The sequence below is a fragment of the Protopterus annectens genome, chromosome 6.part0 (assembly GCF_019279795.1).
Source record: "Protopterus annectens isolate FY-2018-M chromosome 6.part0, PAN1.0, whole genome shotgun sequence".
NCBI classification, from domain to species: domain Eukaryota; kingdom Metazoa; phylum Chordata; order Ceratodontiformes; family Protopteridae; genus Protopterus; species Protopterus annectens.
The window spans coordinates 253340604-253355512 of NC_056737.1; the positions used below are offsets into that span (position 1 = coordinate 253340604).

The following is a 14909-nucleotide window of genomic DNA, read 5'->3' on the forward strand; positions in this document are numbered from 1 at the left end:
ATAGAGGGCGCCCGGGATTGACCATTGGCTACAACAGTGATGTGAATAAAATAAAGAGGATTATACATGAGAATTGGAAGATTCTACAGTCGGATGATGGCATTAAAGAAATTGTAGGTCCGCCCCTGTCTATGGGTTCAGGAATGCACCTAATTTAAAGAGACTACTCTGTAAAGACTCTGTGGGATACACTTTTGGGCAGCTTGGTTTGGGAGTGCAACAGATAGGAACATTTCTGTGTGGACATTGTAAAGGCTGCGCCTTTATAGACCAGTCTAATAAATTTCACCATCCTGTTACTGGACATGTATATTGTTTGAAAGGTTTTGCCAACTGTACTACCAGAAACCTGGTTTATTTAGCGAAGTGCCAGGATTGTGACTCTTTTTAGGTTCATAGGTAGGTACTAGGCTATCGGCCCTGAGGCCTATACAAGTCCAGCCAAAAAGGTACCCTGGCTTTTGCCACCCAAGAAAATTATTTTCCTGTGCCACTGTCAAGCAGAGCCACAGAGGTGATCCCTGGGGTGAATTTCCTATTTCCCATCCAATCATCAAGATTTTTCTTGAAGAGTGCTAATGAGGAGCTTTGTTTGATATAGATAGGTAGTTTATTCCAGAGTATGGGAAGTCTCTGGGACAGGAATCTATCCCTCCGGCATGTTCTGTTTATTGTGGTGACAAGGTTTAGGTCCCTGGAGCGTGTAGCTCGGAGGGATTGGGATTTCTTTAAGTGGAGCATGTCCAACAGCTCTGGGTTTGACATAGCTTTGTATGTTAGGCAGAGATCACCTCTGAGTAGGCGAAATGCGACGGAGTAAAGCTGGAGTTTTTTGAGACGGTTCATGAGGGCATCTGTTTGAGGCCGATAATCCTCTTTGTGAGGTATTTCTGTGGCCTTTCCAGTTGTTGTAGATGTCTTGTGAGGTACATACCAAAAGGGGCGTTGTACTCTATAATGGGTCTAATGAGTGATGAGTAGAGGGAAACAATGACCGCTTTTTTTCTGGATGAGAAACCTTTTGTGATGAGGTATGCCACGTAGAAGGATTTCCTGACTACTGTGGCGATGTGATTATCAAAGGAGAGACTACTGTCCACCTGTGTTCCAAGGTCTCTTATCACACTTTTGGTGTTAAGTATACTACTGCCTATGTTGTAGTTCATGGGTACAGAGTTTGTACCAAAGGGGATGACAATGCTCTTTTTGGCATTGAGGTTGAGGCCATGGCTTTGACACCAGGCATCTCTCTCAGTGATGCCCTTTTGTAGGATGTCCACATCGTTAGGAGTTTCGATTATGGCTCCTATTTTGCAGTCATCTGCAAACTTCATTAGCCAAAGACCTTCTGTGTTAGCCTGTACTTCAGAGAAGTAGATAAACATGAGAGGACCCAGGACTGAACCCTGCGGTACTCCACTTGTCACTGGTCTGAAGTCAGATTTGGAATCTGCTACTTTCACAGTGTGGGTTCTGTCAGTGAGCCAGTTGGCAACCCATCTTGTGACATAGGGATTTATACCTAGTTTAGTGAGTTTATCTATAATTCCAGAGTGGGGGATGGTGTTGAAAGCCTTGGCAAGATCTAGATATGCTGTGTGAACCACCTTACCCTTGTCTACGGCTTTGGTGACTGCTTCAAAGAAGTCTGTCAGGTTTAGGAGACATGATTTGCCTTTTACAAACCCGAACTGGGTGGGGTCCAGAGTTTGGAGATTACCAATGTCTTTGTTTAGAAGTTCCATGATGATACGTTCCATGACCTTGCAGACCAGGCTCATCAGGCTAATGGGGCGGTAGTTCCCGGGGTCCGTGGTGGCTCCCCCCTTGTGTAGTGGGATAACTGTTGCTGTGAGCCATTCAGCAGGCACAAAGCCTGAGGTGAGGCTATGATTGAACATGGTACTTAGGTGGGGTGCCAGTTCATTCTGTAGTTCATGTAGAACGCAGCCTGAGATGTTGTCTGGTCCCATGGATGCTGTGTTCTTGGCTTTGGAGAGTGTGGTTTTTACCTGTGCAGCCGTGATTACAGGAACTTTGCATTCTTCCGGTGTAGAGATGGGCTCTGTAGGGGGTGAGAGGGGGGTAAAGTTAGCGCTGAACCTATCTGCCAGGATGTTGGCAATATCAGTTGGGTCTGTATATTTAATGCCATTGTGCTGTAACTCAGAGCAGATCTGAGTGTTGCCTTTGAGATTCTTGACATAGCTATAGAATGCTTTAAGGTTGTCTTTGGAATCAGTGGCGATTTTGTTTTCGTAACTAGCTTTGGACGATTTTATCAGGGATCACAGCTTCTTACTGAGGCTGACCAGGGAGCTCCTCTACTTGTGAGATTTTACTCTCTTTTGCAACAGTTTCTTCCTTCTGTTGTACAGATTGTTTATGGCAGGGGACCACCAGATTGGCTTCCTTTTTTTGGAGGATAGCATCTTGGTTCTGTTTGGGATAGCATGATCCATGCACTCATGTAAGTGCAATTGTGTAGGATTCAGTAGTCGTAACTGTATTGTCCATCTGCATGGGTGTCATGAAGTTCACCACTTCTGTCTTAAGAAGCATGAAGTTGGCTTTGGAGAAATTTTTTACCATGTTTTCCTTAATGGGGGGTGGGGCAGGATGTGGATATCTAGGGTAATTAGCTTATGGTCGGATCGGACCAATTAGGCGCTGACTTCAGGTGTGGAACACCAGTCACTCATGTTGGTAATGACTAGATCTAGGATATTGTTGCCCCTGGTGGGGGTGTGGATAAGTTGATCCAGGGTATTGGCGTTTATGAATTCCAGAAAGCGTTGAGCGAAGGAGTTGGTACATGAGTAGTTTTCCCAGTTAATGGTGGGGTAGTTGAAATTGCCCATTATTAGGGTGTTTGGTTGAACCCTAATATTTTCCAGTACATCAAGAAAAGAGGAGTGGGAATCCTGGGGCATGGTGGGTGATCTGTAGCAAGCTACAGTTTGGATTGCAGTTTTGCCCAGAGTTAGTTGCACTTGGATAACCTCGGCTGCATTATGCTGAGCAACTAGCCTGGAGGTGTGGATATCCTTAATAAATATGGACACACCTCCGCCTTTGGTGTTCCAGTCCAGGTTACATAGCTGAAAAGTGTGGTATGAGTTATAGCCTGGTAGTGCAGAGGTGCTCTCTGGAGCCTTGAATCAGGTCTCAGTCACTGCACAGATATCAATGTTCTCCATTTTAAGGAGTGCCTCAAGTGAGTGCATTTTGAGATTTAGACTTCTAGCATTGAGTAGCATCACCCTCGGTTTTTGCTTGCATGTTCCTGTTACAATGGTGAATTTGTCATTTGAACCTTGCCTAAAAAAGGCACTATAGGTGTGGCAAGAACCTTAGCCAGTATCCAGAATCCCAGGGGTGACAGGTGCAGGCCATCTGTGGCAAAGCATCGTGGTCTGTCGACCATGTCATCCCAGGCAGACAGATACTGGATCCCTTTAGAATGGCACCAGAAGCTTAGCCAATTGTTGAAGTCAATCATTTTGCCCTTGTACTGCGGCATCATTCTGGGTGATGGCAGAATGCTACCCAGGGCTAGGGTCATATCTGCCTGGGCTACAAGATCGGAGAGCTCTTCCATGTCTCTTTTCATGTAGTCCAGGGAGGTACGTCTCAGGTCATTCACACCAACATGGACAGTGACAGAGTCATATTTGTACTTGTTGTGGAGTGACCTGAGTGCGTGGGTTATATGGCGGATCCTGGCACCTGACAGGCAGCTGACAGTAACCTTCTCCTTGTTTAGCCTGGTGAGTGGGAAATCAGTGTGCCTGACTATAGAGTCACCTATGACTAGTGTGTTGGGTACGTTGTTTTTGCCTTATTGGCTGTGGTTGAGTGGCACACTGAGCCTGCGGTCTATGTGTCATTTGGGGTGTGTTGGGGGGTGGAGGTTGCTTGCATTTCTCCTTTGGAGGTCTCTGTTGCTTGAGCAGATTATTATTGAGAGCCTCCGCAAATGTTTTTGTGTTTCTATGTGTGGATTTTGGTGGTGTAGATTTAGTGAGACTATGTGATGAGTGTGGTGTGGTGTAAGTGTTTACCTTCTCCTCTTGACTGTCAAGTTCAGTCTTGATTGGAGAGAGCTTTACCTCCAGTTTGGCTAGATAAGTGCATCTCTCACAGGTTGTAGTGTTGGGTGGTAGGAGGAGAGGGTTGTCTGTGTACATGAGGCAATTTCTGCATTGCCACAAAATGCCCAGATTCATCAGATAGACAGGAGAGAACACTGGGAGGTGACACTTGGACATGCCTGAATAAAAAACTATTTTCCTCTAGATAAGTGAGGAAAGTGAGTACAAGAGCTGTTTTTCTCTAAGCAAGTGAGGAAAGTAAGTACCACAACTGTTTTCCTCTAGGTAATAAGGAAGGTTGAGTGTTGTAGTAATTAGTAGGTTATTTAGTGCTTACAAGTTCTGAACAAGTGCTGATCACAAATAAGCAAATTCAAGTGCTAAAACTAAGAATCTGTATCTGGATTAAACTAGTTACAGGAAAGGGGGGAAACAAGTGCAAATGTGGGCTTTTAAATCAGAAAGTTGAGAGAGATGGAAAAACTGCCCAAACGGCCACTAAGTACAATTTCTGGGCCAGAACCACTCCTTATGTGGTAGATAGGTTACCTAGTGCTTACCACTCCCACTGATAAGCTAGAAGGCTTCCCTCCAACACAGAAAGCTTGGGGGGGCTCAAAAGCTTGCATACAGTCCTGGATACAGCAAATCTGAATCTGGACTACACTAGTTACAGGAAAGGTATTTATATATATATATATATATATATATATATATATATATATATATATATACAGAAAAGTAGCTAAAACAGCAGTCAAAACAATTCAAATGCAGTGCAAGCTAGCACACTTGACTATGTAGCAATGTTAGACCAAACAGTTTAAAAAATGCAATTAAATTAAAAATGACTAAAAACAAGTGCAGAAGGAGTCTATTAGGTAGAATGAGGTAAAGAGATGGGACTGGGGGGAGTGTCCCAGATCAAATCTACAGGGCAACTGCAAAAGCCTCCAAATTTAAACAACAACACAGGAATAGGGAGGTTGGGTATGGGAAAACCAACACCTTCAGCAGAGATCTGAAAAACTATACAGTGAAGCAAAAATAACAGTGCACAACTCTGAAGTCAGCCAGCAATGATATAAAATTAGTCAAATAACAATTACCAGTACACAACTCTAAAGGCCAGAAAAATATACTCAGCTCTGTATATCTCCAGATAGTTTGAAGAGCACTCTGTCAGGGCACAGGAAGGCTCCAGCAATGATTTGCAGACGTTTTTACTGAGGGTCTAATTTTATGCAAGTAATCCTTGAGATGGTCATATAACACACAGGATGTAAAACCAGTTATACCAACTTAAGACACAGAGAAATATAGGGGGGGGGGGGGACACCTTCAGCAGAGATCTGAAAAACTATACAGTGAAGCAAAAATAACAGTGCACAACTCTGAAGTCAGCCAGCAATGATATAAAATTAGTCAAACAACAATTACCAGTACACAACTCTGAAGTGCCAGAAAAATATACTCCGCTTTTTATGTTGGCAAAACCAATAGAATGTTGAAGGAGAGGGTTTTACAGCATTGCAAAGACATAAGGACTGGTGGTGAGCATAATGCGCTGGCACAGCATGTTAAGAAAAAATTGGGACATACTTTTAAATTTATGGTCCTGCAGTTATGTACTTTAAGCAGAAGAGGGGGTGATATTTCCCTCAAGACAGAACCGATTTAAGTTAACTGGATTGCAGATCTGCAGGCTGATAGAATGCCAGGGATTAATAGTGTTCTACCACTAAAGCCTATTCTTAGAGGGCGTAGACCCTGGAAATTTAATTGATTGGTCCTTCTGGAGGTGTGTGCTGTATTGCAATTTTATTGGTTGAGTAAGGTTTTTAAATAGGTTGTGTTTTATTATGTTTTGTACTTGGATTTGAAAAAGAGTTGGATTACTCGAAAGCGCTTGTCCTGGTTATTAAAGGTTTTACTCATACTTTGCTGTGGTGGATCCTTTGAGTTTCATTGTTGCTGCATTTGTTGTCTACCAAAGTGGTCCTTTAGTTCTTCTACTTCTGGTTTGTTTGTTAATTTTTTTTTAATCATTGAGGATAATAGTCTGCAAATGTCAGTGTCAGTCATAGTTACTTAGTTGGTCTGTTTGTAATCAGTGTCAGTGGTGCAACATCTAGCATGCTTGCATTTGGTATGGAGGGCTGTTGGTTCTATTCCCATTGCAGGTAGATTGATTTCTGATACTACAGTGCATAAGGGAGGGGGGTAGTGCACTCCTGAGTGTGTTGTCTGTTTTTTTTTTTTTGGGGGGGGGGGGGTAGCTTCCTAGTAGCTATGAACCTGTTGTCAGTTTGCTGGCACTTCTCTATTGTATGTAAACCAGCACACCATTTTGTAATGTAACACAGGCAATTTATTTTTCAATGGCAGCATGCACTGCATTTGTAGATGAAGCACTGACATGCAAAGTTCAGCAGCAACCTCTGTATTACTAATAGTTCTCTTTAATGTGGAATTATTCATATGGCCTATACTTCTGAAGAGATTCTGTATATTGACTGATACTTGTATGTTATAATGACAGTAGTTTGAGTGGCCTGTTATGGTTGAAGTGTTCTGAAATGGGTAGTTTTGTCATTATTGGTCCCTACATTTTGTTTCATTGCTTACTAGAAAAGTGGTCAAAACTACAAAGTTAAAACATGTTCTAAAAAGTGTTGTTGTATTAAACAAAGAATATAATTTAATGCAATCAGGAAAGTGAATCAAAGAACACATGCATTTATGCATGGTCCTAAAATTCTGTGCTATGGACCCATGGTTTACAAACAGCCCAAAGATGCATTTAATCTGCCACTGACCAGATACATCTTCAGTGAATGTAGGTTTCAATGAATGTGAGTTTCAAGGGCAGAGAAGTCTGTTCTTAAAGTGAGACAGCATTGTTTTGTTTAGCAAATGACTGTCAGTGTTTATGCTATACAATTTGAAAGAAAAGTTTTAAATTAAATCCAAATTTCTGTAATCATTGTAGAAGTAAAGAAGGTGAAAATAGCATGCACACTGACAGCTTTGAACAGTGTTTATGGTAACGGGGAGAGATGCCAAGTAATGAAACACTAAATGGCTGCTGGGGAGGCTGATCCATTAGCCTTCCTAGGGTCCCATTTGACCATGATTCCGCTCTGGACATAACATTAAAACTTATATTTGCCCCTTGAATCAGTAACTTAAATCCACTTTCAGTTTCCTTCACCTTGCCTAAACTCTTTCTCTCAAGCACTTTTTGACAATTTCCCTCGCCTTATTTTGTCTATGAACCGTCTACAACCTTTCACTAACTCTCATGCTCAATACTCAAACATATATTTCTCTTGTCACTTACATGAGTAGTTGTAGCCATCAATCAATGTCTTGTCTTAATGCAAAGATTCTAGCTGCTTGTATGAAATCTGTTGCATGTAATTACTTTTCAAATCAAATATACTTTATTTTATTTTATTTTATTTTACATTTGTTGACCGGGCTAGTCTAGCTGGATACATGTCCTTTTTCAGTAGAGGCCCGGGGAGAAAAGCTCCAGAAGTAATGAAAGGTACATATCATATACAAAGAAGGTGCATATCATATACAGGCAAAGGTAAATATTATACACATAAGATATATAAACAATTGGTTATGCATTCTGTTGCCTAGAGGTGCAGGCAAGTGAACATATTAGTAACATATAGACATAAACACAAATTGACAAATATACTACATGAATAATTCTGTCCTTTGTCAATCTGTATACAAAGCATTCTGACAACCCTTTATTTTATTGTAATTTATGAATGTAAATATTATTAAGTCTGTATACTTGCACTTAAAACAACATTGTTCTTAAAATTTAAACTGTTAATTACAAACATTATATGATGGAGCTTTTCTCCCCAGGCCTCTTCTGAAAATGGGATGCACCCAATCAGACTTTCCTTGACACTAAAGACAATCAGTCAATAAATAAATAAATAGATAATTTTTTCTGTAAAATAATATGTTTTAAATTTCTGTCATAAAAATAAAATATGAAGGTTCCCCCAAAAGAAACTTATCTGCCCAATAATGGTGGTGTGCTAACCGACTGTCAATCTCTGAAAGCCACAACAGGAGTGCTGTTCGGCAGCAGTAAAGCTCTGGAGACCTTTGCATCCAAACCATTGGTTTTCTCCAACTCTACTCACACTAATAACAGTTTGGGTGTATGGAAGGTAGCCTTAAGCTTTGGAAGTTGGCTGGCTGTTGTATCCTATTTTACTTGTACAACTGTACTGCCTCTTTGTGTAGTGCTGCTGCTTTTGACTTACTACTTGCATCACTGGTGCACACACTTTTTTGTCATCATCATCAGTGACTGGTGCTCTCTTATTAGTTATGTTCCAGGCAAATATTAGAGCATGTACATCTTATTTAAGCTCATTATGAATGTCTTTTAGAGCTGTTAACATAATGAGTATGCCATAAAGCACAAAAATTAAATATGGGCTACTGGCCAATTACAACACATTCCCAATTTTATAAACTGAAGTCTTCATGCATTTTTTCCAATCCCTCAGCTTTAGGGCTGGGGAATTGCAGTAATAGTATAGCATTGCAGATCTGCATTGTCACACTGTCACCAAAATAAAAAAGAATACTTTCAAGATAAGATGCTAAATTAAATAATTATACAAAGAGTGAATAAATATGCTTCGTGAAACATAATTTCTTAGTCTAAGCAACTGGTATTGCTCCATCTTAGAGGTTGCCTCTGTTTATTTTAGCCATTGCAGTCAATGACAGTTGTGAAGCAGTGCAGTTTACTTCTGTGATGATGATGATGAGCATGTTTCAGAACCATACATGTAATTATGTCATAGGGCTGAGGGCAGCTACTGATAACTGAGATTGCCAGACACCTCGTTCTATTTAGCAGGACATGCAAGGTGGACTAAATGACAAAACACTTTATACTTGCGGCATGGAGAAAGCATGTAGACAATGTATACCATTTAGGACAGGAGTAAGTGGTTGCAGTGTTAAAGAAATGTTTTTGATTCCAAGTCAGTGACAGTAAATGCATAGCCGGTTATTGGTGGAAGTAGGAACAGGAGTGGCATGCCTGAAAAGTCATGCATGTTGTATAATGTGGCTGATGTTGGGCATTGAACAAACTGTAACCAATGTGATAAGGGTGATCAGGAATTGTGTGTAAAGCCCAAATCTAGGCTCTAAAATCAATTATCTACATGCTTGTGTATACGTATTATAATGCATTCCTTTATCTGTGCAGTATACATTATGCCATTCTAAGGCTACACTTCCTGGAAATCAGCCTGGCTGTCTGACTTGTGTTGTTATATTAAGGGATATGGAACATTGTGAATGCTACCATTAGTAAAGGGTACAATCAGCACTGTCACTAAGTGTACTCATTCCTAATACAGATCACTCTCATGGACCTTACAAACACATTCCCAAACCTAATACAGTTACATTGACATATCTTAACATAAACATGTATCCCCATACAACAGCCTTCCCAAGGTAACATACAAAGAGCATTCGTCAGATATTGTAGTCTAACCTGTCTAGTAAGATGACAATACGTATATTGCTGTGAACACCCACTGAATCCCACAGCCTATTATAATGCAGAGTTGCTCTGCTCACACAAGGTCTAAAACATTAAGGATGTGGAGTGATCAGCTGTAGCAGATGATGTCTGTACAGGAACAGTCAATACAGTGGTTGAGGGATCCAGCACCATGGCGTAGAGGGCTAAAGCCCTGACTACGTCTCAGGCAACCTAGACTCCATTACTGGTTTGAGTATATGAGGTGGTAGAAGGGAGAAATGGACATGCCCATCCAGGGGGGAGAGTGTTCAACAGACACACTGCCTGAGGGGAGGTATGATTCTCTCCTCAGCAAAGAAGTTACCAACAACACGTCCTAGGACACCATTAAGGTCCATGCTGGACTTAGCTGTCTCGGAGAAGTCTGGAGAAGGAGGAGCAGTCAGACCCAGTGATAGACAAGGGCACTGGGACAGTCAAGCAGAATGATGTTTGGGGAGGGGAGAGAAAAAGAAATATAGTGGATGAGGGCATAGTCAAATGACAGCTATTTAATTATCTACTATTCACAGTATTTCCCTTATCACACTGAACTGGTGTGCAGATTACATTCCACACTGATTTCCACTGCAATAGTTGTATGGGAGAGCATTCTAGCTAAAAAAAAGTCTCAGAACCACAAAAGGACTTCAGAATGTGACATGGATATGCACTACACCTCATTAGGTCTGTATGTGCCAGAATCACTGTTCCAATCATGTGAGTATTTCTTGATTTCTTTAAGTAGTTTTATAAGTTCTGGCCTTTGAATAGTGTCAGCAGTAATTCATATGGATCATTCTTTATTCATCAGTGCTATCTCTACTCACATCCTCATTCATTTGCATGTGTTAGGAGACCATTGCAGGCTGGTAACAGTGCCTTATTGGTAGGTCAGTTATACAAGCCCTGCCTTGTCTTTATGGAGCCCAGCTTACTGTCGCTGTGGATAAAAAGTGGTCTGCATCAGTGGTATAGTTTTCTCACTGTAACTATAGAACAAAACTACTGATGACATTCTGAATGTATGCTAGATACTCTCAGTGGAGAATAAGCACTATGACTAGCAACTTCTTTGTAAGGTGTTCTGAGCAGCATGAAGAAAAAAATACTATGTAGCATGCAAACGTTATTTATTTCTTCCCAATGCATACTAAAATGTATAGAGTGTATCATATATTCAGTTTGGCCTTCAGATGTAACCATAGTTTTGTCCCACATTATGGATCAGTGTATACTCAGGGTAAAAATACATATTTTTTTAGGATTTTAGATTTCAGCCAATTTGTTATTTGTCAAGAACAGTAGAGTATTACCAGCTATATATATATATATATATATATATATATATATATATATATATATATATATATACTTTGTGTTTCTGTATGTAAGTTGTGATAAACAAGGCTAAGAAAAGTTCTATTTGCTGTTGTAGTATGGTTCCTGAATTAAAAGAAGAAAAGTTTCTTTATTATTTTGTACATTTTAAATAGTGATGCATTTATTTTTTCTTTCTTTTCTTTCTGTAGAAGCTTTGGAATCTACTGAATTTGAATTTAAAGACATTGTTCTGGTCAATCTTTATGTGAGGAGAATGAATGACTTCGAATTAATAAATTCAGTTTACCAAACGTATTTTGATGTTAATCCTCCTGCAAGGTAATTATCATAGGAAAACTAATGAGTGCTTATCTCTGTATGTTTATTTTAATAGGTGCAAATGAAAAAAGATGCAATGTTAACAAGTATGAAGGCATTATTCAGTAACCCATTATAAATATGAGCTTTTCTAAAGGACAAGACTGTGTCTTATGAAGAATTATATTTGTAGAACAGAAAATATGAAACGTTCATTTTTTGATGTGCAGGAAACCTGTTAATGGTATAAGGCAAAAAATAACATGCATTTGGCAGTGCTGAAGTGCAATAATTTAAAGATGTGTGGTCTCAATAAAATTAGAAATTTTGATACACCTGGCAAGAAGACGTTACCACAGTATTCCTTCAGTGCATTCAAATTGCTGTAGGCCCTTACAAATAATTAAAGAAGTAAGTGAATAAATACAAAGTAGCATCAGCAGAGCTGATACAGTATACTTTTAGTCCTTTTGCAGTGGTGGGGCATAGTCAAATTAATACTTAAACATAGATAATGCTGGGTATGCAAATCAGAAATCCCTGATGTGGGAGCAGTCAGTATTGCTTTAGGACTACTCGATGATGAACAGTGCATCAATTGATAATTGCTGACAGTCCTGTGTTCAATGTCAGACATTTACTGAAATCAGTCACCGACAGAGGGACATAGTTAAATCCATTTCCCTTTCTCCATGATTGTGCCATCTTAGAATTAGTATATGTAATAAATAGGGGTGTAGAGGAGAGCAGTCCCTCATATCACTGCAAAAGGTTTTATTTCTTGTATTTCTCTTCTTGTTAATGAATGCAGCTATAGGGAAGGGAGCTACAGTTACTGTACTGGGAAACAATAATTTAATTATGAATAGTTTTAACTATCAAGCCGTGGCTTATAGGCAGTCAACTATTCAGCCATTGAAAAGGTGGACATGACCCCTTATTTCATGTACCAAGTACAGAAGATTACGGCTTCGGTGCATATTCCTACTTAATTCTCTGATCTGAGCAGTAAAAATGCATATACTGGGCAGGAAATATGTATGTTTAGATTGTGTATAGGTATGACAAAAAGGACCCTGTGGACATATATAAATTCCAACATAAAAGTCTAACTTTTATGCACAAGTCCTTCATACGTGTATGGGTATAATATGTGCATACATAGATATAAATCACAGCACTCATAAAGTGTAGGTAGAAGTTATTCCTATGCCATCTTGGTGTACCACTGAAACCTTCCCATTTCTCTTCAGACAATCCTAGCCCATCACACCCAAATACTGACATAACTAATTCTGAACATCATGGATAATGAAATGCATGTCTGTATACTGACTGAGGCATGAACATTAGTATATGTTTATTGTGGTGGGGACCATGCTGTTTCCCATGTTTATGTCATGAGTTGATATTATGTTATCACAGTGCACAGTCAAAACTTGAAGAACACTAGTCTCCCCATGTGTATATGTACTTACAGTATACCTATATTTCTGTAATGGCTCCTTGCCCTCACAGATGTTAATATAACAGCCATTTTGACAATTCCTAAATCTATACCTTTCAGTCTTACATTTGCACATAGTTCCATCCTGTGTGTCCATCATTTATCTGGATTGCCTGCATGCAGTTTTTATATGTTTTGCTCCATTTAGTCCACATCCTCATCAGTGTTGTCCCATTGTGCATGATCACTCATGAGACTTGTACTACTTCTGATCATTTGAAAACATATATGTGGTATACTCTACTTGATATTTATAGGGCATTCATTGAAACAGCAGTGTTGTTGTGTTCCAGTGTTAAAGTTCCTCTTGGTGTAATTTCTTCAAGCATTTTGGGGTTTTAATACCATGACTAGAATGGACTCCATTCCTAAGTCATGGTATGATTAGACTTCATGAAATTAGAATTGTTTCAGCCTTTGCTGAGAGCCAAGAGTGCTCTTCTGAGCACCGGCAATATGCCCAGAATTGCATCTTTCTGTAATTCATATGGGATTACATGTATTGGTAACATATTTAAATATAATTGCAAATTCTTTATTATTAAACATGTTGCTCCTGCTACTATTGGAACTGTTGCATATCTTTCTTCCATATTCTCTTTGCAAATCCTGGAATGCCACTGTAATTACTTGGTGTAACAATGTCAGTTATCACTGGGGCTTTTGTCTTCTTTTCATGGACTGCTTTATCTGTTTTTCTCGAATCTCTTTTTGAACTGTTGGTAATGGATTATCCCATGTTATTTAAACTTTACCATTCTCTATAATACTTTGTGGTTAATGTTTCCAATGCTTCTCAGCTACATCTGTATTGTAGTGTTTGCACATTCCCAAATGCAACAGTCTTGCCAGATTATTGCGCCTTTTAGTACACATGCCCTCTGTCATGAGTGTATCACACCTAGCAACAAAATGTGCAACTTTCTCCGGTTCTGTTTTACAGAACCTGCATTTGTCTTTTTTCTATATGTTCAATGGCCTTTGTAAACAACATGTGTATAGTCCACTGTCTTGGGCCACCATTATTAGCCTTTCATCATGTAGGTTCATAGGTTCATGGATAGGTACTAGGCTATCGGCCCTAGGGCATATACAAGCCTAGCCAAAAAGATACCCAGGCTTTCGCCACCCAAGAAAATTATTTTCCTATGCCGCTGTCGAGCAGAGCCACAGAGGTAATCCCAGGGGTGAATTTCCTATTTCCCATCCAATCATCAAGATTTTTCTTGAAGAGTGCTAATGAGGAGCTTTGTTTGATATAGACAGGTAGTTTGTTCTAGAGTATAGGAACTCTCTGGGACAGGAATCAATCCCTCCAGCATGTTCTGTTTATTGTGGTGACAAGGTTTAGGTCCTTAGAGTGTGTAGCTTGGAGGGATTGGGATTTTTTTAAGTGGAGCATGTCCAACAGCTCTGGGTTTGACAGCTTTGTATGTTAGGTAGAGATCGTAATCTGAGTAGGCGATAGGCGACAGAGTAAAGCTGGAGTTTTTTGAGACGGTCTGCGTAGGGCATCTGTTTGAGGCCGGTAATCCTCTTTGTGAGGTATTTCTGTGGCCTTTCCAGTTGTTGTAGACCTCTTGTGAGGTACATACCAAAAGGGGTATTGTACTCTATAATACTTCTAATGAGTGATGAGTAGAGGGGAGCAATGACCTCTTTTTTCCTGGATGAGAAACTTTTTGTGATGAGGATACATGCTTATTTATTAAGTGCTAAAAACTGTTTTCCTCTAGACAAGTGAGGAAAGTTGAGTGCTGTAGTAATTTGTATAAGTGCTGAGCTCAAAGAAACAGATTTGAGTGCTTAAACTAAAAATCTGGCTAGTTCTAAGGGAAATTTTGAAGAGCAGACTTTATGGTGCCAGGAATAGTTTAACCCTAGCTAAGAGGCGATGCATAAAGTGTATTTTTTTTTTAATATAACAGTAGCAAATGAGCAAATTGATTTGAACAAGTTAATCAATAAAAATATAAAAAATGAGCCCTAGTTCCAGCAACCTTCAATAAGACAAGTTCTAACTGCACACTCCTGCCACTAGGGTGCAGGAGAACCTTCTCCAAAAAAAAAAAGA

At 39.7% G+C, this 14909-nt stretch overlaps 1 protein-coding gene across 1 annotated transcript in view; it reads left to right on the forward strand.

Moving 5' to 3' along the window:
• Positions 1–14909, forward strand: part of DPH6 (diphthamine biosynthesis 6) — a 2556557-nt gene that overhangs the window by 1396996 nt on the left and 1144652 nt on the right. The window contains exon 11 of the mRNA XM_044073989.1: positions 11220–11349. Coding sequence (XP_043929924.1) covers positions 11220–11349 — 130 coding nt within the window. The remainder of the gene's footprint in view (positions 1–11219; positions 11350–14909) is intronic.